This window comes from Hylobates moloch, unplaced genomic scaffold, assembly GCF_009828535.3.
Source record: "Hylobates moloch isolate HMO894 unplaced genomic scaffold, HMol_V3 SCAFFOLD_6, whole genome shotgun sequence".
Classification (NCBI taxonomy): Eukaryota; Metazoa; Chordata; class Mammalia; order Primates; family Hylobatidae; genus Hylobates; species Hylobates moloch.
Genome location: NW_026652281.1, coordinates 104230882 through 104258285, shown reverse-complemented (window position 1 = coordinate 104258285; position 27404 = coordinate 104230882). Strand labels below are relative to the sequence as shown.

At 50.8% G+C, this 27404-nt stretch overlaps 1 protein-coding gene and 1 pseudogene across 7 annotated transcripts in view; one reads left to right on the top strand and one right to left on the bottom strand.

Moving 5' to 3' along the window:
* The window catches only part of CDH3 (cadherin 3), a 163934-nt gene that overhangs the window by 63804 nt on the left and 72726 nt on the right, over positions 1-27404 (bottom strand). For 2 of the 7 annotated variants that reach the window (XM_032157732.2, XM_032157730.1), the window contains exons 2-3: positions 12970-13302; positions 12643-12757 (exon numbers count right to left, since the gene is read on the bottom strand). The exons of 3 other annotated variants lie outside the window; for them this stretch is intronic. In XM_032157732.2, the coding sequence (XP_032013623.1) occupies positions 12643-12757; positions 12970-13014 (160 nt within the window). In that variant the 5' untranslated portion in view covers positions 13015-13302. Of the gene's footprint in view, positions 1-12642; positions 12761-12969; positions 13303-27404 lie in introns of those variants that run through there. 2 more of the 7 variants (XM_058441138.1, XM_058441139.1) reach the window with 2 other exon arrangements.
* Positions 90-7341, top strand: LOC116470283 (calponin-2-like; annotated as a pseudogene).

Sequence of the window (27404 nt, the reverse complement as noted above, 5' to 3'; positions counted from 1 at the left end):
AGGCAGTGTGTGGGCCTGACGTCCTGTCCTGGCTTGTGTGAGGAGAGCTCACAAGTAGCTGTTTCTCCCCTGCCTGAAGTTACGACAAGATGGGGCACGCTGTGCAAAGGCTGCTCAGAAGGCGGTCAGCCTTCAGCAAGACACCCAGGAAAGCAGCCGAAACCTCCACCTGGGCTCTCTCACTGGCCAGTGAGCAGTCCAGCCAGCCACCCCGTCATAGCTCCAGGGCCATTTCCCACGCAGGCACAGGGAAGTTAGGGCCTCAAGGCTGAGGAGCTTGGACTCAGTAACTCGCCTCAGGCCACATCATTTGGGATGAGAAACAGCTTAGAATCCACTTTTCCCTTGCCTGTGCTGGGATGTATACCATCAGGCCTCTTCCCACTGCTGGGTTTAACGAGAGTCTGAAGAATTTCCAAACGGACCCAAGTGCAAATCATTTCTCTCAACAGTAGTTCTAGCTTCTCTATAAAATGACTGGGGGCCAGGAATGATGGCTCACACCTGAAATCCCAACTTTGGGGGGCTGAGGCGGGCGGATCACTTGAGGCCAGGAGTTCAAGACCAGCCTGGGCAACAAAGTGAGACCCTGTCTCTTAAAAAAAAGACTGGGATATCTGGGGAATACCTGTGGTCCCCAAATTTGGAGGAGGAGATTTCTTAGAAAGATGCGCGTACACTTTTAGACACAGTTAATTCCTGGGGATCAACAACTTCCTAAAGCGAATATGAGACCCTGGAGTCAGAACTCAAGCAAAAATACCTTCTACTTCTCCTAACGTACAACACAGGTTGTCAAGGTCTCTTGCTAATACGTAACTTCCAACTTTAAAGTGGTCTTGAACAAAAGGGGGGCTACTGAGATTGAAGGAGAAGAGGACCTGGGATTGTACCTCCCCATTCCCCATCTCCCCATTTAGCCCTAAGATGCCTCAGAGTCCTAGGGAAAAACAGATCTTTCCTCCTGGGATTCAGTAGCACTTGGAGAGGCTCTCACGAGGGGAGGCAGCCCACCAGCCCTCCCACCTCCTGGCTCTGTGGCTTTGGCTCTGAGCCCTCTCCTCAGATGTTAGACAGCCACAGAGCCAGAGTCCTGAGTTCAAAGATGGGGTCGAGGGAGAAAAGAAGACGTTTGCTTGGCTTTTTGAGACAGAGTCTTGCTCTGTTGCCCAGGCTAGAGTGCAGTGGCGCGATCTCCGCTCACTGCAACCTCTGCCTCCCAGGTTCAAGCGATTCTTCTACCTCAGCCTCCTGAGTAGCTGGGATTACAGGCACACGCCACCATGCCTGGCTAATTTTTATATTTTTAGTAGACAGGGTTTCGCCATGTTGGCCAGGCTGGTCTCAAACTCCCGAGCTCAGATGATCCACCCGCCTAGGCCTCCCAAAGTGCTGGGATTACAGGTGTGAGCCATTACACCCAGCACGTTTGGCTTTCTTTCCCCGTTTGGCTTTCTTTCCCCGGGTGAGGCATTCTGGTTCACTGCCCAAGCAGCAGGCCCCCAACACTCTTAAGTCCAGCAGACAGGGGCAGCTGCAGCCTGGAGGGAATTCTGTCAGCTGGAGGAATTTGCAGACCTCTGATGCTCTAGGTAACCCAGAGCCCTGAGGATACCCAGATTTGGCTGAGGGAGGAGGAGTGGGGAAGGGTCTGTCAAGCTCTTCTACCCAGAGCAAGAGGTGGGAGGTCTTTGCTGCTGGAGGCAGGTGGGGGTGGGGTGACAGTTCTCTGCAGAGGGCTGTCAGTTTGAGTGCTATCAGGCCTGGTATCTGAACCCTCCTTGTTCCCCCATATCTTAAAAGGGAGGCCAGAGGTCCTGGGCAGAAGTGCCTGCCACCCCCCACCCTCCTGGCGATTAGCAGGGGCCTGTGGAGGGAACAGGAATTCAAAGCCCTTGGGTCAGAAGTTAACTATTTCCAATCTTCCTCTAATTTGGCTGGGGCCAGAAGACTCCAAATATCTTTCCCTTTCCCACCCTGATTTCCAAATGGTCAGTGCCTCATACTTAGGGGGTCACACACCTGTGTTCAAAATGTGACTCCACAATTTATTAGCTGGGTGACCTTAGATAGTTACAAAGTGACAAGCCGAGGTTTCCTATCCAGTTAAATGGGGCCAATTCCAACCACCCCATGGGGCTTTTAGGAGGATTAAAGGGGCTTATTACATAAAGTACATAGTGTGATTCTGGAATTCAGTAAGCTCTCAAGTGGTATCTGGGTGGTGGTGGTGAGTTTTCACAGCCTTCCTTGCCAGCCCTGCTCCTGGGTTGGCAATGCCAGGTGACTAAATGAAATGAGAAAAAGGCAACTGAGGCAGACATGGTCCTCCAGTCTGAGAAGTGGGAGGGGAGTTGAGAAGGGTTGCTGGGAGTGGGGGCCAATATCCTGGTTCCAGGGAAGACTTCAGAGACCCTGGCCTCCATACTGGTACAACTGGGACTTCAGCCATTATGTCTCCATTCTGGTACAACTGGGATTTCCCCAAACACTTTGCTGCCTCTGTTATGGGGTGAGACAAATTTCAAGCGGGGCTGGACCCTGCCTATGCCTCACTGGCTCTCCCCACCTCACACTCCATGATCCAGCCAGATTCCATGTATCCAAGTCTCTGGAATCCTCGTGTTGTTCCTCTGCCAGAACACTCCACGTCACCTCTCATGCCCAACTCCCTTGCCTAATTCTTCTTCCTTGGCTGCCAGCTTGGACATCAGTTCCTCGAGGTTTCTCCAAGAACATGTCAGCAGGCCCTCCTATGTGACTCTATATCACTCCTTTCCCACCTCCCCATCAATCTCTTTTTCTTTTTTTGAGACGGAGTCTCGCTCTGTTGCCCAGGCTGGAGTGGAGTGGCTTAATCTCAGCTCACTGCAACCTCCACCTCCTGGGTTCAAAGCCATTCTCCTACCTCAGCCTCCCAAGTAAACTGGGATTACAGGTGCTTGCCACCATGCCAGGCTAATTATTTTTGGTTTTTTTGTTTTGTTGTTGTTAGCAGAGACAGGGTTTCACTATGTTGGCCAGGTTGGTTTCGAACTCCTGACCTCAAGTGATCCGCCTGCCTCGGCTTCCCAAAGTGCTAGGATTACAGGTGTGAGCCACCATGCCCAGCCCCTCCTCAATCTCATATATGCATATATTGTACTTATTTTGTCTCTCTATACTAGCAGGTAAGTGGCCCTTTGAGGCCAGGATTTTTGCACATTTTGTTCACTAATGAATCCCCAGCACCTAGAACAGTACCTGACAGTAAACAGTACCTGAACTCTAATCAGGAGTTCATTGAGGGTTAGGAACTGTGGCCTTACTTACCCTCTGAGTATCCAGTACCTAGTAGGTACTCAGACATTTGTTGGCTGAATGACCATTTCAACTTGGCTTTGGATCTCAGACACTTCACTGTTTCTATAAGAGAGGAGCTGGATTTGAACATGTTTGCCAAATAAGGAGGCTGCTGCCCACCCACACACTGGTCAGGATAAAAATCTCCACCCAGGGCCGTGCACAGTGGCTCACACCTGTAATCCTAGCACTTTGGGAGGCTGAGGCAAGACGATTGCTTGAGGCTAGGGGTTCAAGGCCAGCCCAGGCAACATAGTGAGACCCCTTCTGTATTTTATGTATTTATTTATTTTTGGAGATGGAGTCTTGCTCTGTTGCCCAGACTGGAATGCAGTGGTGCAATCTCGGCTCACTGCAAGCTCTGCCTCCCAGGCTCAAGCAATTCTCCTACCTCAGCCTCCTGAGTAGCTAGGATTACAGGGGCACACCACCACACCAGGCTAATTTTTGTATTTTTAGTAGAGACGGGGTTTCGCCATGTTGGCCAGGCTGGTCTCGAACTCCTGACCTCAAGTGATCCGCCCACCTTGGCCTCCCAAAGTGCTGGGATTACAGGCGTGAGCCATCATGCCTGCCGCCTCTAATTTAAATACATATATATACATATATATATTTATTTATTTATTTTTATTTTTATTTTTTATTTATTTATTTATTTTTTTTTTGAGACAGCGTCTTGCTCGGTCACCCAGGCTGGAGTGCAGTGACACGATCTCCACTCACTGCAACCTCCACCTCTCAGATTTAAGAGATTCTCCTGCCTCACCCTCCCAAGTAGCTGGGATTACAGGCACCTGCCACCACGCCCAGCTAATTTTTGTATTTTTAGTAGAGACAGGGTTTCACCATGTTGGCCAGGCTGGTCTCGAACTCTTGACCTCAGGTGATCCGCCCGCCTCGGCCTCCCAAAGTGCTGGGATCACAGGTGTGAGCCACCGCACCCAGCCGCAAAAAAAAAAAAAAAAAAAAAAAATTTAAAAAAAAAAAAAAAAAAAAAAAAATTTAATTTAAAAATTAAGAAAAAGGCCAGGTACGGTGGCTCACACCTATAATCCCAGCACTTTGGGAGGCCGAGGTGGGTAGATCATGAGGTCAGAAGATCGAGACCATCCTGGCTAACACGGTGAAACACTGTCTCTACTAAAAATACAAAAAATTAGCTGGGCATGGTGGCACATGCCTGTAGTCCCAGCTATTCAGGAGGCTGAGGCAGGAGAATCGCTTGAATCCGGGAGGCGGAGTTTGCAATGAGATGAGATTGTGCCACTGCACTCCAGCCTGAGCAACGGAGTGAGACTCCATCTCAAAAAAATAAAAAATAAAAAATTAAGAACAAATAAATCTCCACCGAGAAAGAAGTTCTCACTTAAGAAATTTGGCCGGGCACGGTGGCTCACGCCTGTAATCCTTGCACTTTGGGAGGCCGAAGTGGGCGGATCATGAGGTCAGGAGATGGAGACCATCCTGGCTAACACAGTGAAACCCCATCTCTACTAAAAATACAAAAAATTAGCCGGGCGTGGTTGCGGGCGCCTGTAGTCCCAGCTACTTGGGAGGATGAGGCAGGAGAATGGCATGTACCTGGGAGGCGGAGCTTGCAGTGAGCTGAGATCACGCCACTGCCCTCCAGCCTGGGCGACAAAGCAAGACTCCATTTCAACAAAAAAAAAAAAAAAAAAAAAAAAGAAAAAGAAAAAGAAAAGAAATTCAGGGCCCTTTCCAGATTCTCTTTCTACTTTTGAGGAACGAAGCAAGCATCAGGATAAGGACAAAGAAAAGGAAGCTTTTCTCCCCCAAGACAAAGGATGAGGCCAAGTACATAATAAAAACTTGCTGTCTCTTAGCATAGGGCCAGATGAAAATCAAGACTCCGGAAGGGGGGCGTCTGGCAGAGAGACTGTTGGGGTGGGAGAGTGCAGAAGACAACTCACTTACTTCAGAATAGAGAGGAGCTGATATCTCAGTCCAGGATCACAGTATTGGAATCCTCAGGTAATCAGTTAACCCAGCAATTGTGCCCCAGGTGTATAAATAACAAATAGGGGTGCACAGGTCACCAGAAGATTTGCACAAAATGGAAACTACTGAAATGCCTATCAACAGCAGAATTGTGGATAGTCACATAATGAAATACTATACAATGAGAATCAACTAGAACTACATCTAGAATTATGCAAGAATCTCTCAATAGTGCCATGAAAGCAGCCAGAGCTAAGACAATTGTATGAGCCTCTTACAGAAAGTTCAAATGCAGGCAAATTCACCTGTGGTACTCAGAAGTCAGAAGAGTGGTTATCTAGAGAGAAGGGTTGAAATTAGGAGGGAGGGGGCATCCAAGGCCCTGGTAATGCTGTTTCTTGATCTGTGTGCCAGAAACACAGGGGTTTTAAGTTTGCAATGTTCATCAGGCTGCACACTCATCATTTCACCACTTTTGTCCACATTTGTTATTCTTCAATAACATCGAGTCTCTGAATGGAGACCGTTCAGCCTCAGGACCAAAGCCTCAACTGACTGGAGCTGAGGAGGCCCTTCCCTCCCTCCTCTTCCATCATCCTCCAGATGCTTTGCAGAGCTATAGTTTCTGGCCCTAGAAACTCTTTGCTTGTCATAAGCACTGCCTTCCTTGTGCAGCAGGGAGGTGAGAGCACCCTGCACTGGGTAACCTAGGAACACTGTGGCATATGAGGAGGTGGGAAGGGAGACTAGAGGTTTGAGACCTGCTCCCCAGGCACAAGCTACTGGTGATGCAGGACAGAGTCTTCAGCAAGTTAACCCTACTCTGCTGCTAAGCCAGAAAAGCAGCCTGCTAGGCTTGAAGGTCCAGTTCAAGTTGGAGCCAAATTTATGGATCTCTCCCTGGGATGTGAAGGCAAAACATCAGGGTTTAAATCCCGGCCTTCTGTTTATTGCACCAGTGACCTCTTACTGACTTCCTTAACCTCATTTTACAGCTAAGTGGAAATTATCAACAAATGCTTTGCAGGGCAGCCCGTAAGCACAGAAAATTACTAAATTAGGGCTGGTTGGTCACCTCCAGTCGGTCCTGTCCTGCCACCGTACCCGCCAGCCGTGTTCTCCATGCAATTCAACAAGGGCCCCTCATACTGGCTCTCTGCCGAGGTCAAGAACCAGATCCTGTCCAAATATGACCCCCAGAAGGAGGCAGAGCTCCACAGCTGGATCGAGGGACTCACCAGTCTCTCCATCAGCCCTGACTTCCAGAAGGGCCTGAAGGACAGAATTATCTTACACACACTCATGAACGAGCTGCATCCAGGCTCAGTCCCCAAGATCAACCACTCCATGCAGAACTGGCACCAGCTAGAAAATCTCTCCAACTTCATCAAGGCCGTAGTCAGCTATGGCATGAACCCCATGGACCTGTTTGAGGCCAATAACCTGTTTGAGAGTGGGAACATGACGCAGGTGCAGGTGTCTCTTCTTGCCCTGGCGGGGAAGGCCAAGACTAAGGGGCTGCAGAGCGGGGTGGACATCGGCATCAGGTACTCAAAGAAGCAGGAGCGGAACTTTGACTACAACACCACGAAGGCCGGCCAGTGCGTCATCGGGCTGCAGATGGGCACCAACAAATGTGCTAGCCAGTCGGGTATCATCATGTATGGCACAAGGCGCATCTCTATAGCCCCAAGAACCACATCCTGCCGCCGTGGACCACTCGACCATCAGCCTCCAGATGGGTACAAACAAGTGCGCCAGCCACGTGGGCATGACGGCTCCCTGGACCCAGCGGCACATCTATGACACCAACCTGGGCACCAACAAGTGTGATAACTCCTCCATGTCCCTGCAGATGGGCTACATGCAGGGTGCTAACCAGAGCAGCCAGGTCTTCAGCCTGGGCCGGCAGATATACAATTCCAAGTACTGCCCACAAGGCCCAGCGGCCAACAGGGCTCCCTCGGGCACCAACGACTGCCCAGGCCCAGGGAAGGCCCCTGATATCCCCCTTACTACCAGGAGGAGGCCAGCTACTAAGGCTCCCAGCACGCTGTCTCCCCACATCATCTCCCTGTCTGGGTTTTGGAGTTTTTCTGTGTTTTCTTCTTTTTTTTTTTTTAACCTGTTCAGTGTTGCCAGTCAACCGAGGGTCTGTGAGTGGCGGCATGGGATCTGGCAGCAGGGATTTTCCCCCCTTGCCTTGGTTCCTTCGCAGAACTGGGCCACCAGGCTGTGGGGGAAGGGGTTAAGGCTGTATCCTGATGCATGTAAGGTGAGGGTCCCTGCTGGCACGTCCAGGCTATGGGCTGAGCTGTGCTGGGGAGAAGAGACCTGGGCATGGAGGGAACCGGTCCCGGAAGGTTTCCAGTTGCCTTGCCTCTTCCCTCTTTTGTCAGCTGATCAGTTTGTGGTTTCTGTACCCACAAAAGTTTCAGGAAATAGTAACAAAATAAAAATATGGCCGGGCGTGGTGGCTCACGCCTGTAATCCCAGCACTCTGGGAGGCCAAGGTGGGCAGATCACCTGAGGTGAGGAGTTCGAGACCAGCCTGACCAACATGATGAAACCCCGTCTCTACTAAAAATACAAAATTAGCCAGGCGTTGTGGCACATGCCTGTACCAGCTACTCGGGAGGCTGAGGCAGAAGAATCACTTGAACCCAGAAGGTGGAGGTTGCAGTGAGCCGAGACCGCGCCATTGCGCTCCAGCCTGGGCAACAAGAGCAAAACTCCATCTCGAAAAAAGAAAAAATATGTATTTTTTTTCCCCGAGGAATGGGGCAGGGACAGTGGAGAGGGTGCTGGGAAATGAGTCCCCTAGGAGAGGGGACCTGACCGCGATGCTAAAATATGTCAGGCTGAGTGGCCGGCTTTCTCTAGGACCCTCAGACCAACAGATCTCAGACCCTCAGGCCTGCCCAGGGGCCCAGTGGGGAAACTGAGGCCCGCACAAGGAAGTAGAATTCTGAGTTGTTAGGGCTAAGCCTGACCCCCTCTCCATGCTAACCACCCCCTACTGTGGTCCTCAGGTTTTTTTTTTTTTTTGTCTTTGAGGCGGAGTCTCGCTCTGTTGCCCAGGCTGGAGTGCAGTGGCGTGATCTTGGCTTGCTGCAACCTCCACCTACCGGGCTCAAGCGATTCTCCTGCCTCAGCCTCCCAAGTAACTGGGATTACAGGCACACTGCCACCACGCCCAGCTAATTTTTGTATTTTTAGTAGATATGGGATTTCACCATGTTGGCCAGGCTGGTCTTGAACTCCTGGCCTCATGTGATCTGCCCACCTCAGCCTCCCAAAGTGCTGGGATTACAGGCGTGAGCCACTGCGCCTCGCCCCTCAGTAGGTTTTAAGGAGCCCCCAGCCCTCCATCTCCCCTTCTGGGCCTGACCAGCTGTACTGCTTCATCTCCCCTGGCCACATGCCCCGCCAAGTACTGCACAGGGACCCCGTTACCCAGGGGCCCTGCACCATGAGATAATGTGAAACACCGACTGTGGACCAAATGCAATAAAACCTCTGTTTTTAAGAAAAAAAGAAAAAAATTACTAGACTATAAGCTCCCCAAGGGCAGGGACTTCATTTTGTTCATTGCTTTATTTGAAGTTGTGGAACAGTGCCTGATCGATGCAGATGCGAAATATATGCTTACAGGAAGAATGAAATGTAAATAAAGGGCATACCCCAGAGTAGGGGCTTCCACAATAAAAGGCAGTTTTTACACCCAGAGCTGAAAGAGACAAAACCATCTTGATGTTAACTTGTGCTCAGTCAGATGCATTATTGAACTTGGAAGTTTCCTCCCAAAGCTGATGGTTAGTTTTTAATCTGACCCAAAGGCTGACTATGGGTCAGATGAACCTACTGAAGGCCATAATGAAGGACTACATCTGTTTGACTGCCATTAAGCTGCCTCTCTCAGTTGTTCGCCCTTAAGGATGAGTAGACCACTGTAGGTCACTCACTTTTAATCACTGCACTAATACCATGAAAGTTCCCTCCTCCCACCTCTCCACTGTCGGCTTCCAGACCACACTTGAAGGAAGGTGGCCCACAGACTGTGGGACTGGGATGGGGGAATGTGCCGGCTCTCCTTCCCTCCAGATTAACCTTTCCTCTTGAGCTGCTCAAGACCCCTCACTTGGGCCCTTAGAGACTAAATCCAGACCAGTTTCCTCTACATGAATGTTTCTGGAAAACCCTACAAAAAAAAAAAAAAAAAAAAAAAATGACTAAGCGCTCTTGGGGCGGGGGGCCAGGAGAGCTTGTTATTTATAGCTGTGGGATTCAGGGATCCAATATTCTACCCTCTCCACTCAGGCCCTGCTTTCTGGTAGTAAAAAGTGCCAGGAAGCTGGGCACAGTGGATCGTACCTGTCATCTCAGTGCTTGGGAGGCTGAGGTGGGAAGATTGCTTGAGCCCAGGAGTTTGTGACCAGTCTGGGCAACATAGTGAGACCCTGTCTCTACAAAACATTAAAAATTAGCCAGGCGTGGTAGCACATGTCTGTGGTCTCAGCTACTTGGGAGGCTGTGATAGGAGGATCACTAGAGCCCAGAAGGTAGAGGCTGCAGTGAACAGTGATTACATCACTGCATTCTAGCCTGGGCTGGGTGACACAGCGATTCCCTATCTCAAAAAAAAAGAGCCAGGAAACTTGGGGGTCTGAAATTTCCATTCAAATCCCAGCTGATCACTGCAGTGATGACTTGGTGAAGCCACAGTCATGTAGGCTTCATCTATAAAATGGGCCGCCCTTCACAAGGTTGTCAAATTCATTCATAATTCATACAGGACTGGGCATCCTGTAAGGTACCAGGCCCTGGGCATATACCAAGAGGTAAAAGTTGTGTCTATCACCCTCAAAGAAGTTCACGAGCTGTTTGGCTTAAGTGAATCCAATCCATTAAGCTGTGCCTCTGTTTCTCCACCTTCAAAACCTCAGGCAAGGCTAGACTATGGGGTTTCTGAAGTTCAAAATTCTGAGATTAAGAGCTCAGCTTGTTTAACATTTACCTCACCTGCTTCAAGGGAATGTCAGGAGGATAAAGCAAGCTCAGAGTTGCAAAAGGGCTTTGAAGAGGAAGATGCACATACAAACAAGGCATTAATTACATCAGATAAGTTCTTTGAGCTGAACTTCATAGACACCCTTGATATTCATAACCCAGGGGCGAACAACAGGGGTGATTGTTCCTTAGCAACATGGAAACTTGCCTGCTTGGCTAAACTTGAGAGTGTATACGTTCCTGCAGGATAACCCTTTCAACGTGGCTAGATCCAGGCTGGGGCTCTATGTTTTGAGGATGAGGAACTAGGGTGCAGGTGGGGTGGTAAAAGTGCCAGCTGAAGACCAAAGGGAGAAATAGCAATATGTTTTGTTGGGAAGTCCCAATTTATTGGGACCAACTGGACCAAGAAATGCACTTTTACTTAAGAAAGAAAGCAGCAGCCCATGCCACCAGAAGCCTACTCTAAGACCCAGCCATGTGGCAGGGAGTTTCAAGGTGTGCCAAGCGCATTAACCCATCCTTTGTTGAATAACCCAGGTGTGCTCCTGGCACAAACCCACCGTTTTTCACAACCGTAAAGCAGACATCCGAGAAAGCTGAATTTCCTCTAAAGGTTTAAAATGCCTGACGTCATCGGGAAGCACTCGCCAACCCAACCATGAAATCGAAAACCTGATCACTGCTTCCCCCCAAAACCTCAAGCCTAGTGAAGTGACAGCTAATCTGATATTTCTTGCTTCAGTAGGAACGATAAGGTACAGACAACACTCAAAGCTATAGCCTGCTCTGGGAGACTGTAGTCAGAGAACTTGACAATGGGGTGGGGGGAGGGGGCGTAGATTTGGCAGAAGTCTGGTTAGCAATAAGGCTTCCTCAGGGAGCCGGAATTGGATTTGGGGCCCTGCCGGAGTTCACATTTTTACAGGTTGGCTGAGTTGCAGTTTGTTAGCCAGCCAGTAATAAACCCCTGCGCAAGAATTTAAAGTTTATGAGGCATGGCTTCTTAATGCCTCTCCTCAGCTCCCTACAGCCAAGGGTTTAAGGAGCCTAGCCTAGCCTGGGTGTTAATTGTTTTGTCAATCTGCAGAGTTATTTGGAGAAAGAATTTTTTTAAAAAGGGCTTCCACAGACTCAAGGTCCTCAATCCTCTTTTGGAGAAATAAAAGCCACTCTGTCCCCTAGGCATTGACAGCCCCACATTCAAACAGTGGGAATTTATGCCTGGGGTGAGGGGTAAGTTGATGGAGACTTTAGAAGAATGCTAGGTAGCAAGGGTTCTCAATGTTTTGAAAGCCAGGTAAGCCACTGTTTCTTCCCCGCAAAAATGAATACGCAAGTTCCCAAAAATTTCAGTGTAAGGATCCTCTGAAACCCCACCCAAGGATCCAGGGTTATACCCGTTTAAGAACTAAGGTTTCATCCCTTGCTGGAGCCCCCATCCATTGTCCTCTTAACCTAGAGGGAGAAAGCCCTCCACTAGCCAGCAACCGCCTGGGTCTCAAAACACACCGGTTCTCCTCACTAAAGTTGCACCGCCCACCCCCTCAGGTTTTTGAACTTGGGGCGGGGGGCGGGGGTAGGAGTAACTGACGGATCAAAAATGTGCTTTGATCTCCCGTCCATCGCCCCCATAGCCCCAGGCCTGCCAGCTTGGGACACTGTCCCCCTCAAACTCCTCCCAGTGACCTAGCATCCCAGGCCCGAGACGCTGGGGGCGGGGTGGTTCCCGTACGTGATGGCCCCAGCCCAGGTGTGCCAGGGCCCAGTTTCCAGGCAGGCTACAGGGGTGCAGGCCCTCCGGGAAGGGCAGGGTTAAGAGTGCATTCCAGCTGCCGAGGAAGAAGGGGGCGGGGTAGGGGAGCTCGGAGAAAAGAAACAGACCCGGTCTGTCTGTCGGAGACACAAAGCACGGTTCACAAAGGGGGCCCGAGAGGGGCGAAGGGGGCTGCCCGGGGCACGGCTCATCCCCACACCTGCGCGGGGGTTGGGGGAAGAATGTGGCCGGCGCATTCCTCTGCTGGGGCCAGCGGGGGAGAACTTCCCACGTTGAGACTGGGTGGGGGGCTCAGCCATCCGGCATCTCGGAGGAGGGGGTCAAGGTAGGCAGTGGCTACCGGACAAGGGGCTGGATGTCATAGGCGTTCTGCTGCCCAGCCTTCTCCGTCAGCCACCACCCCCAATCCCAGCCCCCGAGGGGCGTTCTGCGCCTCCCCGGGAACTGAGGTGGCGCCAGGAGTCCTTTGCCCCGGCCCGAACACCCCTCGCGCGGTCCACACCAGAGGGATCACGTGCGGCTCCTACCCCGCGGTTCCACCCGGAGGGTCTTACCTTTCCCCAGCGCTTGGCCGGGATCCTGCTTGGCGCCTCCCGCCTCCAAGGTCACTTCAGCCTCCCCGAAGACCGCCCGGCACGGCTCGGAGGCCGCGCACTGCAGCCAGCAAACCTGCGCCAGGGCAGAGAGTGAAGAAGGAGGCTGGGTCCAGGCGTGCCCGGCCCTGCACTCCCCACCCTGCAGGGTCCTCACGGGCCTTCCGGGCCTCCCTTGGCCCCAGGGAGCGCAGCCCCGCGCTCTCCCCGACGCCACTGCCCCATGCGGACCCCGCCCGACCCCCAGGGAGCGGTCCCGGTCGGGGCCAGGGCGAGGCTGTGGAGTACCTGGAGGAGGAGGAGAGACGCGAGAGGTCCACGAGGGAGCCCCATGGCTGCAGAGAGCGGTGAGGCAGCTGCCGCGACGGCGGGCCGGTGCTCCGCTCAGCTCTTGCCCCTTTGAGCACCGCAGACCCCGGGAGCCAGAGGGAGGAGGCCAGGTGAGCGCAGGTGGGTGCTGATTGGTCCAGCGCCACGAGGTCCCACCCCCTCGCAGGTGGGACCGTTTCGGGCGCGGTTGAGGCCCCAGCAAACCACTCCTGGCCTCCCGGATACCCTCCTGCGCTCTCCTGGCTTTTCTGGAGCTGTTCTCTGCAGGGACTCAGCCCCTGTCTCGCAGTTCTGGGTTAGAGGAGAAAAGAACATCCAGTGCACTCCTCAGCCTCCGCAGTACAGGAAGAGAAATGTTTCCTTGCCTTGCGGCTACAGCGGAAAAAAGTGGAGACACACCTGAAGTCGACTGAAAACGGAGGCGCTATTATCCCAAAGCTTTGAGGCAGGCCCGTGTGTCCTAAGCCTCTTTCTGCACCTCCCGTGCCAGCCCGCCGCGGAGGATCCTCCGGGGTTTAAAACTAGCAGGTCCCGAGGGACCGCGTTTCTTAATTGGATACAACTTCCGCATTTTTTTTCTTTCTTTTTTTTTTTTTTTTTGGAGACAGGGTCTCGCTCTGTCGCCCAGGAGTGCAGTAGCGCGATCTCGGCTCACTACAGCCTCGACCTGCCGGGCTGAAGCGATTCTCCTGCCTCAGCTCCCGCTGAGACTACAGGCTTGCGCCACTACACCCGGCTAATTTTAAAAAATTTTTTGTAGTGATGTGGTGGGGAGGGAGGAGGGTCACCCTATGTTGCCCAGGTTGGTCTCGAACTCGTGGACTCAAGCGATCCTCCGCCTCCCAGAGTGCTTAGGTTACAGGCGTAAGCCGCCATACCCGGACCGCTTCTAACATTTCACAGCTAAACAAAGGGAAGCTAGTCGAGAAAGTCCCAGAGTTTGGAAGCTGTAGTGGTGCTAAAGGGTGCGAGCTAAGAGGGTTGTTATTAGTCCCATAACCTCCAGCACCCCTACCCCCCATATAAATAACGCTTTCTCAGCTTTCTGTAAAATGTAAATAAAGACAATTTTTAAAACGCAGAGGTTTTGAAATTGGTCTGAAATACTGTATATAATCTGGGTAAAAACTGCTTGCTGCGCAAAGCAGCCTCCAGAGAGTCTCCCTTGGAAAACAGCTCTCCCACACCCTTCCTAGGAGATAAACGCCAGACCTGGGATTCGTTCCTCTACGTTACTCTCATTCCACTACATTAAACATGAAGTGCTTTCCTCTTGCCGCACACAAGTGGGCTCTGGCCATAAAAACGGTCCTGAGTCTCAATCACTACCCCACAAGCCCTTCCCCACGGAGCTGAGCTTTCCCTGCCAGTCTCTCTCGCCGGTCCCCTCACTTCTCCTCCACCTTCTCCTGCTGTCTTGAGAAGCCCTGGATGCCATCTCCTGGTCCTTTTCCCTCCCCGTCCTCAGCTCAGATTTAGGGGTTTGAGGAACGGACTGGAGACTGGAGGGTTTTTTTTGTTTTGTTTTTTTGAGATGGAGTCTCACTGTCGTCCAGGACGGTGTTATGATCTCAGCTCACTGCAACCTCCGCCTCCCAGGTTCAAGCGACTCTCCTGCCTCAGCCTCCCGAGTAGCTGGGACTACAGGCGCCCACCACCACACCAGGCTAATTTTTGTATTTTTAGTAGAGACGGGATTTCGCCATATTGGCCAGGCTGGTCTCGAACTCCCGACCTCAAGTGATCTGCCTCTCTTGGCCTCCTAATGTGCTGGGATTACAGGCGTGAGAAACGACGACCGGCCTGGAGTTTTAAATGACAGATTCTTTGACCTTCCAGGGCCAACCTGGTAATCTACCCGTCCTCCTTCCCGGCCAGGCCTGTGGCTAAGCCATGGATTGCTTGCGTTGCGGGGGGGGCGGGGGGTCTTGCTCTCTCAGGCCTAGCATGGGCCCTTGGGCCGGCCCCGCCTGGGTTCAAACCGAGGCCCACCCCTTAGTAGCGCTGAAGCCTCGGGGAAGTAAAATAAATCCCTTGGGCCTCAGTTCTGCATCTGTCAAATGGGGCTTTTATGATCTTAGTATTTTACCCTCTCATCGATGAGTATTAAATAAATTAGAAGGTTTAAAACGCTAAACATCGTATCTGGCACGGAGCAAGTGCCCAAATGCTGCCTGGCATTATTGCTCTCAAATGTCTAGCGAGCCGTCTTTCTTTCTAGCACCCCCACATCCCCTGAATTAAGAGAATGAGAAGCGTTGTAATCCTCCAATTTCATGGCTGAGGGTACAACGAGCAACTGGCATCTGGTATCTCGGGGAGCACTCCCTTATCCGGCGGGTGAGCCCAGCAGCTGGGGCTGGGACTGAGGCTGGGGGTGGACCACGCGGTGGGGAAAGACTGGGGCTGCTCGCTGACCTCCGCGCCCTCCCTGTCTGGATCTCCCGCAGGGCGCTTTTATGCCCGAGGGGTGGTCAGGTCTACGCGCACCCGCGCGGCGCAATGGAGTGGGCCCCAGGCGGGACAGGGTGGCCAGGCCTACGCTCGCCTCGCATGTTCCCCCGCGCCCGCCCGGAGCCAGACGAAGCCATTAGGCAGACGGTTAAACACAAACGAGCCTCGGGATGCAGGCCCTAATTAAGTAAACACCCGGCTGGAGGGCTGTTGAGCGCGCTCATTTCCGCCTCAGCATTCCGGGTGGGGGCACTCAGCATTCCCGGTGGGGGCGGAGAGAGGAGCGGAGATTGGAGAGTCAGCTCTTCTGCCTGCGACGCGGACCGCACCGCGGCCTTCCCCTTAGCTCCCCTTGTCGGTCATTCACTCATTCATTCATTTCAAAAACGTTTGCTGACAGCCGGCGATGTGCCAATCACTTAAGATACAACAGTGAACAAACAAACATCCCTGCGCCTTCGGACTTGCCATCCAGAGTGTGGAAGGTAAAGTGAAGAAATACGTGGAAATATAATGTTAGATGGTAACATGTGCTGTGTACAAGTACAAGAACAAGGACGGGGGGCCCGGCGCAGTGAGCAGTGGTTCATGCCTGTAATCCCATTTAGGAGGCTGAGGTGGGTGGATGAGCCCAGGAGTTTGACATCGGCCTGGGCAACATAACGAGACCCCTGTCTCTGCAAAAAATACGAAAAAAATTAGCCAGGCTTGCCGGCACGGGCCTGTAGTCCCAGCTACTCAGGAGGCTAAGGCGGGAGGATAGCTTGAGCCCAGGAGGTTGAGGCTGCAGTGAACTATGATCGCACCACTGCACTCCAGCCTGCTTTATTTTTTGAGGAAACACCATAATGTTTTCCATAGCAACTGCACCTTTTTTTTTTTTTTTGAGACGTCTCGCTGCCATACCCAGGCTGGAGTGCAGTGGCGCAATCTTGGCTCACTGCAGCCTCTGCCTCCTGGGTTCAGGTGATTCTCCTGCCTCAGCCTCCCAGTAGCTGGGACTACAGGCGCGCACCACCATGCCCGGCTAATTTTTGTATTTTTAGTAAAGACCGGGTTTCACCATGTTGGCCAGGCTGGTCTAGAACTCCTGACCTCAAGTGATCCGCTTGCCTCAGCCTCCCAAAGTGTTGGGATTACAGGTGTGAGCCACTGCGCCTGGCCACGACCACATCCTTTTACATTCCCAACATCACAAAGAGACCCTATCTCAAAAAAAGGGGGAAGAGGTGGATTGGGATTGGAATTGAAAATTGGAAATAAAGTGATTCACAAGGTGTGCCAGTCAGGGTCTGGCAGGAAACAGAATCGAACTCAGGAGGTTCAAGTCTTTTCTTTTTTTTTTTTTGAGACGAGGTCTTGCTCTTGTTGCCCAGGCTGGAGTGAAATGGCGAGATCTCGGCTCACTGCAACCTCTGCCTCACGGGTTCAAGTGATTCTCTTGCCTCAGCCTCCCGAGTCGCTGGGACTACAGGCGCCTGCCACCATCCCCAGCTAATTTTTGTATTTTTAGTAGAGACAGGGTTTCACCATGTTGGGCGGGCTGATCTCAAACTCCTGACCTCAGGCAATCCGCCCGCCTCAGCCTCCCAAAGTGCTGGGATTACAGGCGTTAGCGACTTCGCCCAGCCAGGAGGTTCAAGTCTTAAGGAAGGGACTAGAGAAATGGGCAGGGTTCAGGGAGCCCAGACGACAGGGGTGTTGAGGCACCGGAGACAAGCAAGAGCTGGAAGGCATGACTACTTTGAGAACTGAAGGGCAGAGAGGAAATCATGTTATTGGAAGTCCGTGGATAAGGGGACAGGGAAGTGTGGGATCCATTCCCAAATGCAGCTGTGATCGAGAAAGGCACAGCCACTGCCCAGAGCAGAGCAGAGAAAGTGCAGGGAAAAAAATACCCCAGCATCTGTCCCCTCTTGCTGTTCATCTCCTGGTGGCACCTCCCATTCACCAAACCCACTCAGAAGCCTGAGGCAAGAAAGCCCAGGTTGCTTTCTAGAGGGGTCATTCTCCCCAGGCTCAGGACAGGGCACAGAAGGGTGGAAAATGATGGGAGCTTGGAGAGCAAACAAGCAAGCCCAGAGGCCTTACTCAGAAAGTGGCATTAGAACAAAGACTTGAAGGAAGTGAAGGAACCACGCTTTGGAAAGAGCATTCCAGGCAGAGAAAACAGGGCAGAGGCCCCGAGGCAGTAGATTACTTGGAACAGCAAGAAAGCCAGTGTGGCTGGAGTAGAGAGAGCAAGTAGGAAGTGAGTCAGAGTATGGGAGGCCAGGAGCACACCTTGTAGAGCATGTAGGCCATTGTAAGAACTTTGGCCCCTACTTGGGGAACAAGGGGAGGCAGCCACTGTTGGTTTTGAGCAGAGGAGTGATGTTGAGAAAATTATAAGGGACAAGGGAAGCAGGGAGGCTGGTGGGGGCTCCATTGCAGTTATCCAGGCAAAAGATGAAATGGCTTGGTTCAGGTTGGTCATTATGGAGTGGGTCTGAAACAGTCAGACTTTTTTTTTTTTTTTGAGACAGGGTCTTGCTGTCACCCCAACTGGAATGCAGTGTAGTGGCATGATCACAGCTCATTGCAGCCTCAACCTGTCAGGCTCAAGTGCAGTCCTCCCACCTCACCTCCCAAGTAGTTGGAAATAAAGGTGTGTGCCATCACCCCTGGCTAATTTTTTTTTTTTTTTTTAGATGGAGTCTCGCTGTGTAGCCCAGGCTGGAGTGCAGTGGTGCCATCTGGGATCACTGCAACCTCTGCCTCCCAGGTTCAAGTGATTCTCCTGCCTCAGCCTCCTGTGTAGCCGGGGCCACAGGCAGGTGCCACCACACCCAGCTAATTTTTGTATTTTTAATGGAGATGGGGTTTTGCCATGTTGGCCAGGCTGGTCTTGAACTCCTGACCTCAGGTGATCTACCCACCTCAACTTCCCAAAGTGCTGGGATTACAGGCATTAGCCACTGCACCCGGCCTAATTTTTTAATTTTCTAATTTTTTTTTTTTTTTGTAGAGAGAGCATCTCCCTATGGCCCAGGCTGGTCTCTAACTCCTGGGCTCAAGCAGTCTTCCTGCCTCAGCCTCCCAAAGTGTTGGTATTACAGACATGAAACACCATGCCTGGCAGAAGATTTTTTAAAACCCAGAAAGTAGCAAGCATTGGTGAGGATGTGGAGAAATTGGGATCCTTGTGTGCTGTTGGTGGGAATGTAAAATGGTGCAATCGCTATGGAAAACAGTATGGTAGTTCCTTAAGAAAAAAAAAAATAGAATTACCATATGATCCAGCGATTCCATGTCTGGGTACATACTCAAAAAAAGTGAAAGCAGGGGCTAGGCACAGTGGCTCACGTCTGTAATCCCAGCACTTTGGGAGGCCGAGGCAGGTGGATCACTTGAGGTCAGGAGTTTGAGATCAGCCTGGGCAACATGGCGAAATCCCGTCTCTACTAAAAATACAAAAATTAGTTGGGCGTAGTGGTGCACGTCTGTTATTCCAGCTACTTGGGAGGCTGAGGTGGAAGAATTGCTTGAACCCAGGAGGCAGAAGTTGCAGTGAGCCGAGATTGCCTCATTGCACTCCAGCCTGGGTGACCTGGGTGACAGAGTGAAACTTCATCTCAAAAAAAAAAAAAAAAAAAAGCAGGACTTGAAGAGATATTTGTATACCCATGTTCATAGCAGCATTATTCATAATAGTCAAAAGGTAGGACCAACCCAAGCACCCACTGATAGATGAATGGATAAACAAAATGTTTAATAGGTATACAGTTTCAGTTTTGCAGGATGAAAAGAGTTCAACGGATGGTGGCAATGGTTGCACAATAGGAACGCACCTAATACCACTGAAGAATACACTAAAAAATGGTTAAGATGGTAAATTTTATGTTATGTGTATTTTACCACTTTTTTTTTTTTATTTACTAAAAAAAATTTAAAAACCCGTGATCAGATTCTGGGTATATTTTGAAGTATCGTCAATAAAATTGGCCAAAAGATTGGATGTGGAGTATGAGAGGCAGAGCAGGTCAAGAATGACTCCGGGGTTTTTGGCCTGGCCTGAGCAACCAGCAGGATGACAATACCATTTCCTTTTCTGAGACAAGAGTCTTATTCTGTCACCCAGGCTGGAGTGCAGTGGCACAATCACAGATCACTGCAGCCTTGATATCCCATGCTCAAGCAATCCTCTTGTTTCAGCCTCCCAAGTAGCTGGGACTACAGGTGCATACCACTATGCCCAGCTAGTTTTTTATTTTTATTTTTAGTAGAGACCAGGTCTTGCTATGTTGCCCAGGCTGGTGCTGAATTCCAGCCAGGAGGATCGCTCAAGCGATCCTCCCTCCTCTGCCTCCCAAAGTGCTGGGCTTACAGGTATGAGCCACCACACCCAGCCAGACAAGGCCATTTCTGACATAGGGAAGGGAAGTGTAGTGGACACTGTCAGGGCCCTGCTTGGACTCCCTGGGATCACTTTTCCAGTTTTTGAACTCCCCTCCCTTGGCGCTGTGTGCTGTGCTCCTCACAGCCTGCAGCTGTAACTCTTCAGTCTCTCTGCCCTTGCAAGGAAGTGCCCAGGAGTTGACTTCCCCAGTCCATAGCCAGTTACCAACTGGTGTAGGAATGTGAAAACCCAGCTTCCTTCCCTCCATTTGGACAAACTCCAAGATATCATTTCCTTTCCCAGGGTGAAGCCACCCTCTCTGGGACTTGGCCTGGTATCACATCCCTCTTTGGCTTGCTTATTTCTCTTCTTTATCCTGCTTCTCTCACTCATTTACCACTTCCCCCTAGGAACACTTCCTTAATAATTCACTTCAGGGCCAGGTGCCATGGCTCATGCCTGTAATCCCAACACTTTAGAGGCCAAGGTGGGAGGATCATTTGAGCCCAGGAGGTCGAGACCAGCTCTCTACTAAAAATAAAAATAGGCTGGGCGTGGTGGCTTATGCCTGTAATCCCAGCACTTTGGGAGGCTGAAACGGGTGGATCACCTGAGGTCAGGAGATCGAGACCAGCCTGGCCAACGTAGTGAAACCCTATCTCTACTAAAAATACAAAAATTAGCCAGGTGCGGTGGCACGCACCTGTAATCCCAGCTACTCGGGAGGCTGAGGCAGGAGAATCACTTAAACCTAGGAGGCAGGGCCGGGTGCGGTGGCTCACACCTGTAATCCCAGCACTTTGGGAGGCCAAGGCAGGAGGATCACGAGGTCAGTCCTGGTTAACATGGTGAAACCCCATCTCTACTAAAAATACAAAAAAAATAGCCGGGCGTGGTGGCTGACGCCCTAGTCCCAGCTACTTGGGAGGCTGAGGCAGGAGAATGGCGTGAATCCAGGAGGTGGAGCTTGCAGTGAGCCGAGATCGCGCCACTCCACTCCATCCAGCCTGGGCGTCAGAGCGAGACTCCATCTCAAAAAAAAAAAAAAAAAACCTAAGAGGCAGAGGTTGCAGTGAGCTGAGACAGAACCACTGCACTCCAGCCTGGGTGGGCCACAGAGCAAGACTCTGTTTCAAAATAATAAATAAATAAAATTAGCTGGGCATGGTGGTGCACACCTGTGGTCAGGAGGCTGAGGTGGGAAGATTGCTTCAGCCCAGGAGGTTGAGGCTGCAGTAAGCCATGATCGGGCCACTGCACTTCAGCCTGGGAAACAGAGCGAGAACTTGTCTCCAAAAAAAAAGTCACTTCAGGCCCATGTATCCTTGTCTCAGGATTGGCTTCTTGGAGTCTCATTGCAGGTAGGGCAAGCTTGGGATGGGGGGAAGATCAGAACTTCCATTTGGGGTATGTTTAGAGATGCCTAGGAGTAACATATTGAGAGGCTGTGGTTGCATACACCAGTTCAGGGGAGACGTCTAGCCTGGGGAAGTTCATTTGTCACAATAGGAAAGTATCCATTCTGGGGCAGCCTGTGGAGAAAGGCTTGCCCAGGTAGAACCCTGATCCTCCAGGGTCTCCCCATCTCTAAGTGAGCATGGCCTTCTTCAGCAGTCAGAAAGTCCGTCTCCAACACTGTCCAACTACACAGGGCCGGACTCCTTCTGTTCTTTCCAAAAACACTGCACTGGCTGAGCACGGTGGCTCATGCCTGTAATCCCAGCACTTTGAGAGGCCGAGGCGGGTAGATCATTTGAGGTTGGGAGTTCGAGACCAGCCTGACCAAGATGGTGAAACCTCGTCTATGCTAAAAATACAAAAATTAGCTGGGTGTGGTGGCAGGCACCTGTAATCCCAGCTACTCGGGAGGCTGAGGCAGGAGAATCACTTGAACCCAGGAGGCAGAGGTTGCAGTGAGCCGAGCACACCACTGCACTCCAGCCTAGGCAACAGAGTGAGACTCTGTCTCAAAAAAATAATAATAATTTAAAAAACTAAAAAAACTGCACCTTCCCAGTGCCTCTTGCCTGCATTCACATTTAAACCCATGCTACCTCCTGCCATGTGGAATCCCTGGCATCATTTCTTTCCTCTGAGTGTCTCTTCTGCTTCTCTCTTCCTCTTTCCTCCCTCCTAGGAAGCTCCTCGGGGCCTGACATGGTGTGGATATTTGTCCCCTCCAAACCTCATGTTGATGTGTAATTCCCAATGTCAGACGTGGGGCCTGGTGGGAGGTGTTTGGGTCATGGGGGCAGGTCTCTCTTGAATACCTTGGTGCTCTCCTCATAGTAATGAGTGAGATCTTACTCTGTTCGTTCATCAAGAGCTGGTTGTTTAAAGAGCCTGGTGCCTCCCCCACCTCTCTGTTACTCCCTCTCTCTCCATGTGACACATCCCCACTTTGCCTTCCACCATGATTGGAAGCTTCTGGAGGCCCTCAGCAGAAGTGAATGCCAGCACCATGCTTTCTGTACAGCTTGCAGAACCATGAGCCAAAATAAACCTCTTTTCTTTATAAATTACCCAGTCTCTGGTATTCCTTTATAGCAATGCAAATGGACCAACACAGGGTGAGAGGTCAGGGCTATTGGACTCTTACCTCTCCAGACTTCCCCACAGCACCCAAACTGAGACATGCCCATGACCTGAAGTTAGGGTCCACAGACCTGAGTTGTGAATTGTGCCTCTGAAAATTACTGAGTGACCTGGTGTGAGTTCGTTGATCCCTCTAAGCCCCCCAGAGCTTTCCACTTGATGGGTGATGGTGAGATTATCCCAAACTGAACTCCTGGCCTTCCCCGACACACCTGCGCCTCCTGCACTCTTTCCTTCCAGAGGCTCAGGCCAAGCTATCTTCCACTTTGGCTCCCACTAGATCCCTGAGCTTTCCCAACATCAGGGGTGGGCCCGCCACAGGCCTTTGCACTTGCCATTCCCTCTGCTTGGATCACTCTTCCCGGATATCCACCTGCCCCCCTCCCTCACCTCCTTCAGGTCTCTGCTCAGATGTGGCTCATCAGAGAGGCCCTCCCCAAGCCCCCTGCAGAGACAGCACTCTCCCATCACTCTGTTTTCCTCCTTTACTCTTTTTTTTTTTTTTTTTTTAAGCTTTTTAAAAGTTATCTTGGCCGGGTGCGGTGGCTCACGCTTGTCATCCCAGCACTTTGGGAGGCCGAGGCAGGCGGATCACGAGGTCAGGAGATCGAGACCACGGTGAAACCCCGTCTCTACTAAAAATACAAAAAATTAGCTGGGCGTGGTGGCGGGAGCCTGTAGTCCCAGCTACTCGGAGAGGCTGAGGCAGGAGAATGGCGTGAACCTGGGAGGCGGAGCTTGCAGTGAGCCGAGATCCCGCCACTGCACTCCAGCCTGGGCGACAGAGCGAGACTCCGTCTCAAAAAAAAAAAAAAGTTATCTTTGTAGAGCCGGGGTCTCACTTTTGCCCAGGCTGGTCTCCAACTCCTGGGCTCAAGTGATCCTCCTGCCTCGGCCTCCCTAAGCAGTGGGATTACAGGTGTGAGCCCCATACCCAGCCTATATGTTTTAATAGCACTTATCACACTTTAATTTATTAGTATAGATATGATTTTTTTTTTTTGAGAGATGACCTATAGTAGAGATTAAGAGCCATGGACTGGGTGCAGTGGCTCATGCCTGTAATCTCAGCACTTTGGGAGGCCGAGGCGGGCAGATCACTTGAGCTCAGGAGTTTGAGACCAGCCTGGGAAACATGGTGAAACCGTCTCTACTAAAAATACAAAAAATTAGCCAGGCATGGTGGTGTATGCCTGTAGTCCCATTTACTCGGGTGGCTGAGGTGGGAGAATCACTTGAACCCAGAGACTGCAGTGAACCGAGATTGCACCACTGCACTCCAGCCTGGGCGACAGAGGGAGACTCTGCCTCAAAAAAAGAAAAAAAAAAAAAAAAAAGAGATTAAGAGCATGGATTCTGGAGTCATACTGCCTAGCTTTGAATCCTGAATCCAGCTCTCCTTAGCTGTGAGACCTTGTGACTTTCAATCCCCTTGGAACTCAGTGTTCTAATCTGTAAAATGGGATAAGTATAATAACAACTTCCTCATAGGTTGTGAGTTAATATTTGTAAAGCACTTTAGGAGACAGTTTACATAAGAGTTTGTTAAATTGTACTCATCCTCTGTCTCCCTGCATTGAGTGTATCCTCTGCGAGAGGCAGGGGCTTTTGTCTCCTTTGTTTATTGCTGTATCTCCAGTGCATAGAATAGCCTGGCATAAAATAGATACTCAAATATTTATTGAATAACTGAAACCAACAAATTGATCATTGTTAAGCATGTGGCAGGGTGCTAGATCCACAGTAGAGTCAAGATCAATGTTGGTTCCCTGACCTACCTCACAGAGCTGATAGGAGATCCAATCAGCTAATATAAGGGAAAGTGTTTTGCAAAGTGTCATGCAAGTCATGCAAGTCATAATAAAATGAACTATTACCATTTCCTGATTACTCACTGGATACCAGACTCTGTGCTAAATACTCTCATACATAAGCTCATTTTAATCCTCATAAATTTACAAGGTGGTTCTTATTATTCCTATTTTACAGATAAAGAAACTGAAGTTAATTCCCTTGCCCAAGGCCACATAGCCAGGGCAGAGGCAAAGCAACAGGCTAATCTAGTTCTCACTCCCAAACTCATTGCCTGACGTAGTAGCCAAGCTGCTACCCATAAATATTTGCTGGAAGAGTGATTTGGGGGAACAGGTCTTTTGTGTATTTGGAAGAATTCCACAATATCCAATCCTTTCTCTAAGAACCTTTCAAAATAAGCACATTTGCCTTTGGTCAAGGTTAAATTCTGGGTCTTCCAAGAAACATTCAGAAAGAGCTTTTCTGCCCATTTTTGGTAGTAAACTTACTAGAGCTTCACTCCCACCGAGCACACTTAAAGGGATGTGTCCCAAAGACAAGAGGGTGTTTTCCAGTCTTCCAGGAAGTGGCCTTAAAACCGGGTGAGGCTCTAATTCCTGGCACCTCACACCCCAGGGCTCTGTGAGAATGATTCCACAATCTTACCTTTTTGCGTCTGTTCCTGAGCTCCTCAGTACCCGTCTATTTGCCTTGTGACATCACTGGCCAGCTCTTCCTATTTATCACTTCTGAATCCTTAAAGGTGCTGAGGCAGCCTGCCCAGATTGAGAAACCTGGGCTGCATACCTTCCCTTTCCCTGAATCTTGGGTGGGGCTATGCTGCCTTCAGCACTGAGGAATTTTTGCCAAGGCCTGAGCTGTCAGTTTCCAGAGAACAGAAGCCAAGCATTTGTGTATGTGTGTACGCTGAGGGCAAGGAGTCGATTAATCAATAAGCACTCATGATGCCCCAGATCCCGCTGCAGTGGTTGGTTAAGGTCTAGAAACTCTGAGAACTTCAGGGCCAAAAAGGACCTTAAAGAAAATAATAATGATAATAATAATAATAACAAAATAATACAAATCTGCCGTCAGAGCCATTCTTCATCCTTCCCCTAAAAGGCAGGGGTGAACCCTGCAGACTGTTTCCCAGGCTCCCTTGAAAGATGACATCCTTCTGGATTCAGCTGATGGAGGCACTACTGGGAGGGCAGGAGGCAGAACAAACAAAAGAGCCAGAGAGCGGCCGGGCGCGGTGGCTCATGCTTGTAATCTCAGCACTTTGGGAGTCCCAGGCGGGCGGATCACGAGGTCAGGAGATCGAGACCACGGTGAAACTCCGTCTCTACTAAAAATACAAAACATTAGCCGGGCGTAGTGGCGGGCGCCTGTAGTCCCAGCTACTCCGAGAGGCTGAGGCAGGAGAATGGCGTGAACCTGGGAGGCGGAGCTTGCAGTGAGCCGAGATTGCGCCACTGCACTCCAGCCTGGGCGACAGAGCGACTCCGTCTAAAAGAAAAAAAAAAAAAAAAGAGCCAGAGAGCTTGCTCAACAGTGTCTAAGAAGTGGCTGTGTCTTGTCTACAGATCCAGCTTGGCTGTAGGTCTCCCAGGTGACCCCAGATTCTAGGCTCCAGTGATACCACCTTTCCCCCCTTTCTTCGTTTTTTTTTTTGTTTGATTTTTGTTTGTTTGTTTTTTTTTATTTTGAGACGGAGTCTCGCTCTGTTGCCCAGGCTGGATGCAGTGCAGTAGCGCGATCTCGGTTAACTGCAAGCTCCGCCTCCTGGGTTCACACCATTCTCCTTGCCTCAGCCTGCTGAGTAGCTGGGACTACAGGCGCCCGCCACCATGCCCGGCTAATTTTTTGTATTTTTAGTAGAGACGAGGTTTCACCGTGTCAGCCAGGATGGTCTCAATCTCCTGACCTCGTGATCTCCGCCCCCCTCACCCCCCCAATGCGCGGGTTTTACGGGCGTGCCCCCCCGCCCCCGGCCTTTTTTTTTTTTTTTTTTTTTTGAGACACTGTCTCGCTCTGTCACCCAGGCTGGAGTGCTGGCTCACTGCAACCTCCACCTCCAGGTTCAAGCGATTCTCCTGCGTCAGCCTCCTGAGGAGCTGGGACTACAGGCGCGTGCCACCACACCCGACTAATTTTTGTATTTTTAGTAGAGATGGGTTTTACCATATTGGCCAGGCTGGTCTCGAACTCCTGACCTCGTGATCCACCCGCCTCAGCCTCCCAAAGTGCTGGGATTACAGGCGTGAGCCACTGCGCCTGGTCACCTTTCCCTTTCTTCCTTTTGCTAAGGGGTAGCAGACTTCATGCTGTCTAATCTCTGTGTTGCATCACCATCCCCGTTTGTCTTCTCATCTTCTCCATTACCTCTTTTTTTTTTTTTTTTTTTTGAGATAGGGCCTCACTCTGTTGTCCAGGCTGGAGTGCAGTGCTGTCATCACAGCTCACTGCAGCCTCAACTTCTTGGGCTCAAGCAATCCTCCCACCTCAGTCTCCCAAGTAGCTAGGACTACAACTGCACACCACCATGCCCGGCTAATTTTTATTTGTTGTAGAGATGGGGTCTCCCTATGTTACCCAGGCTCCTCTGGTTTAAATACTCACAGTGGTTTTTGTCTTCCTGATTGGACCCTGACCGATAGAATAGTTAAAACTTACACAGTACTTACTACATGCCAGACACTGTTTTAAGTGCATGATGGAAGTTAGCTTATTTAATTTTACCATCAGGAGAATGATTACACGTTATAGATGAGAAAGCTGAGGCACAGAGAGTTTGATCTAGCCCAGCGAGATCCCATATCTGGATCCATATCAAAAGTTGCCCAGGAAGGCCAGGTGCAGTGGCTCACGCCTGTAATCCCAGCTCTTCAGGAGGCCGAGGCTGGCGGACTACTTGAAGTCAGGAGTTCGAGACTAGCCTGGCCAACATGGAGAAACCCCGTCTCTACTAAAAATACAAAAATTAGCCAAGTATGGTGGCATGGGCCTGTAGTCCTAGCTACTCGGGAGGTTGAGGCAGGAGAATCGCCCAAACCCAGGAGACGGAGGTTGCCATGAGCCGAGATAGTGTCACTGCACTCCAGCCTGGGCGACAGAGCAAGACTGTCTCAGAAAAAAATAAAAATAAAATAAAATAAAAATAGAGGAAGTG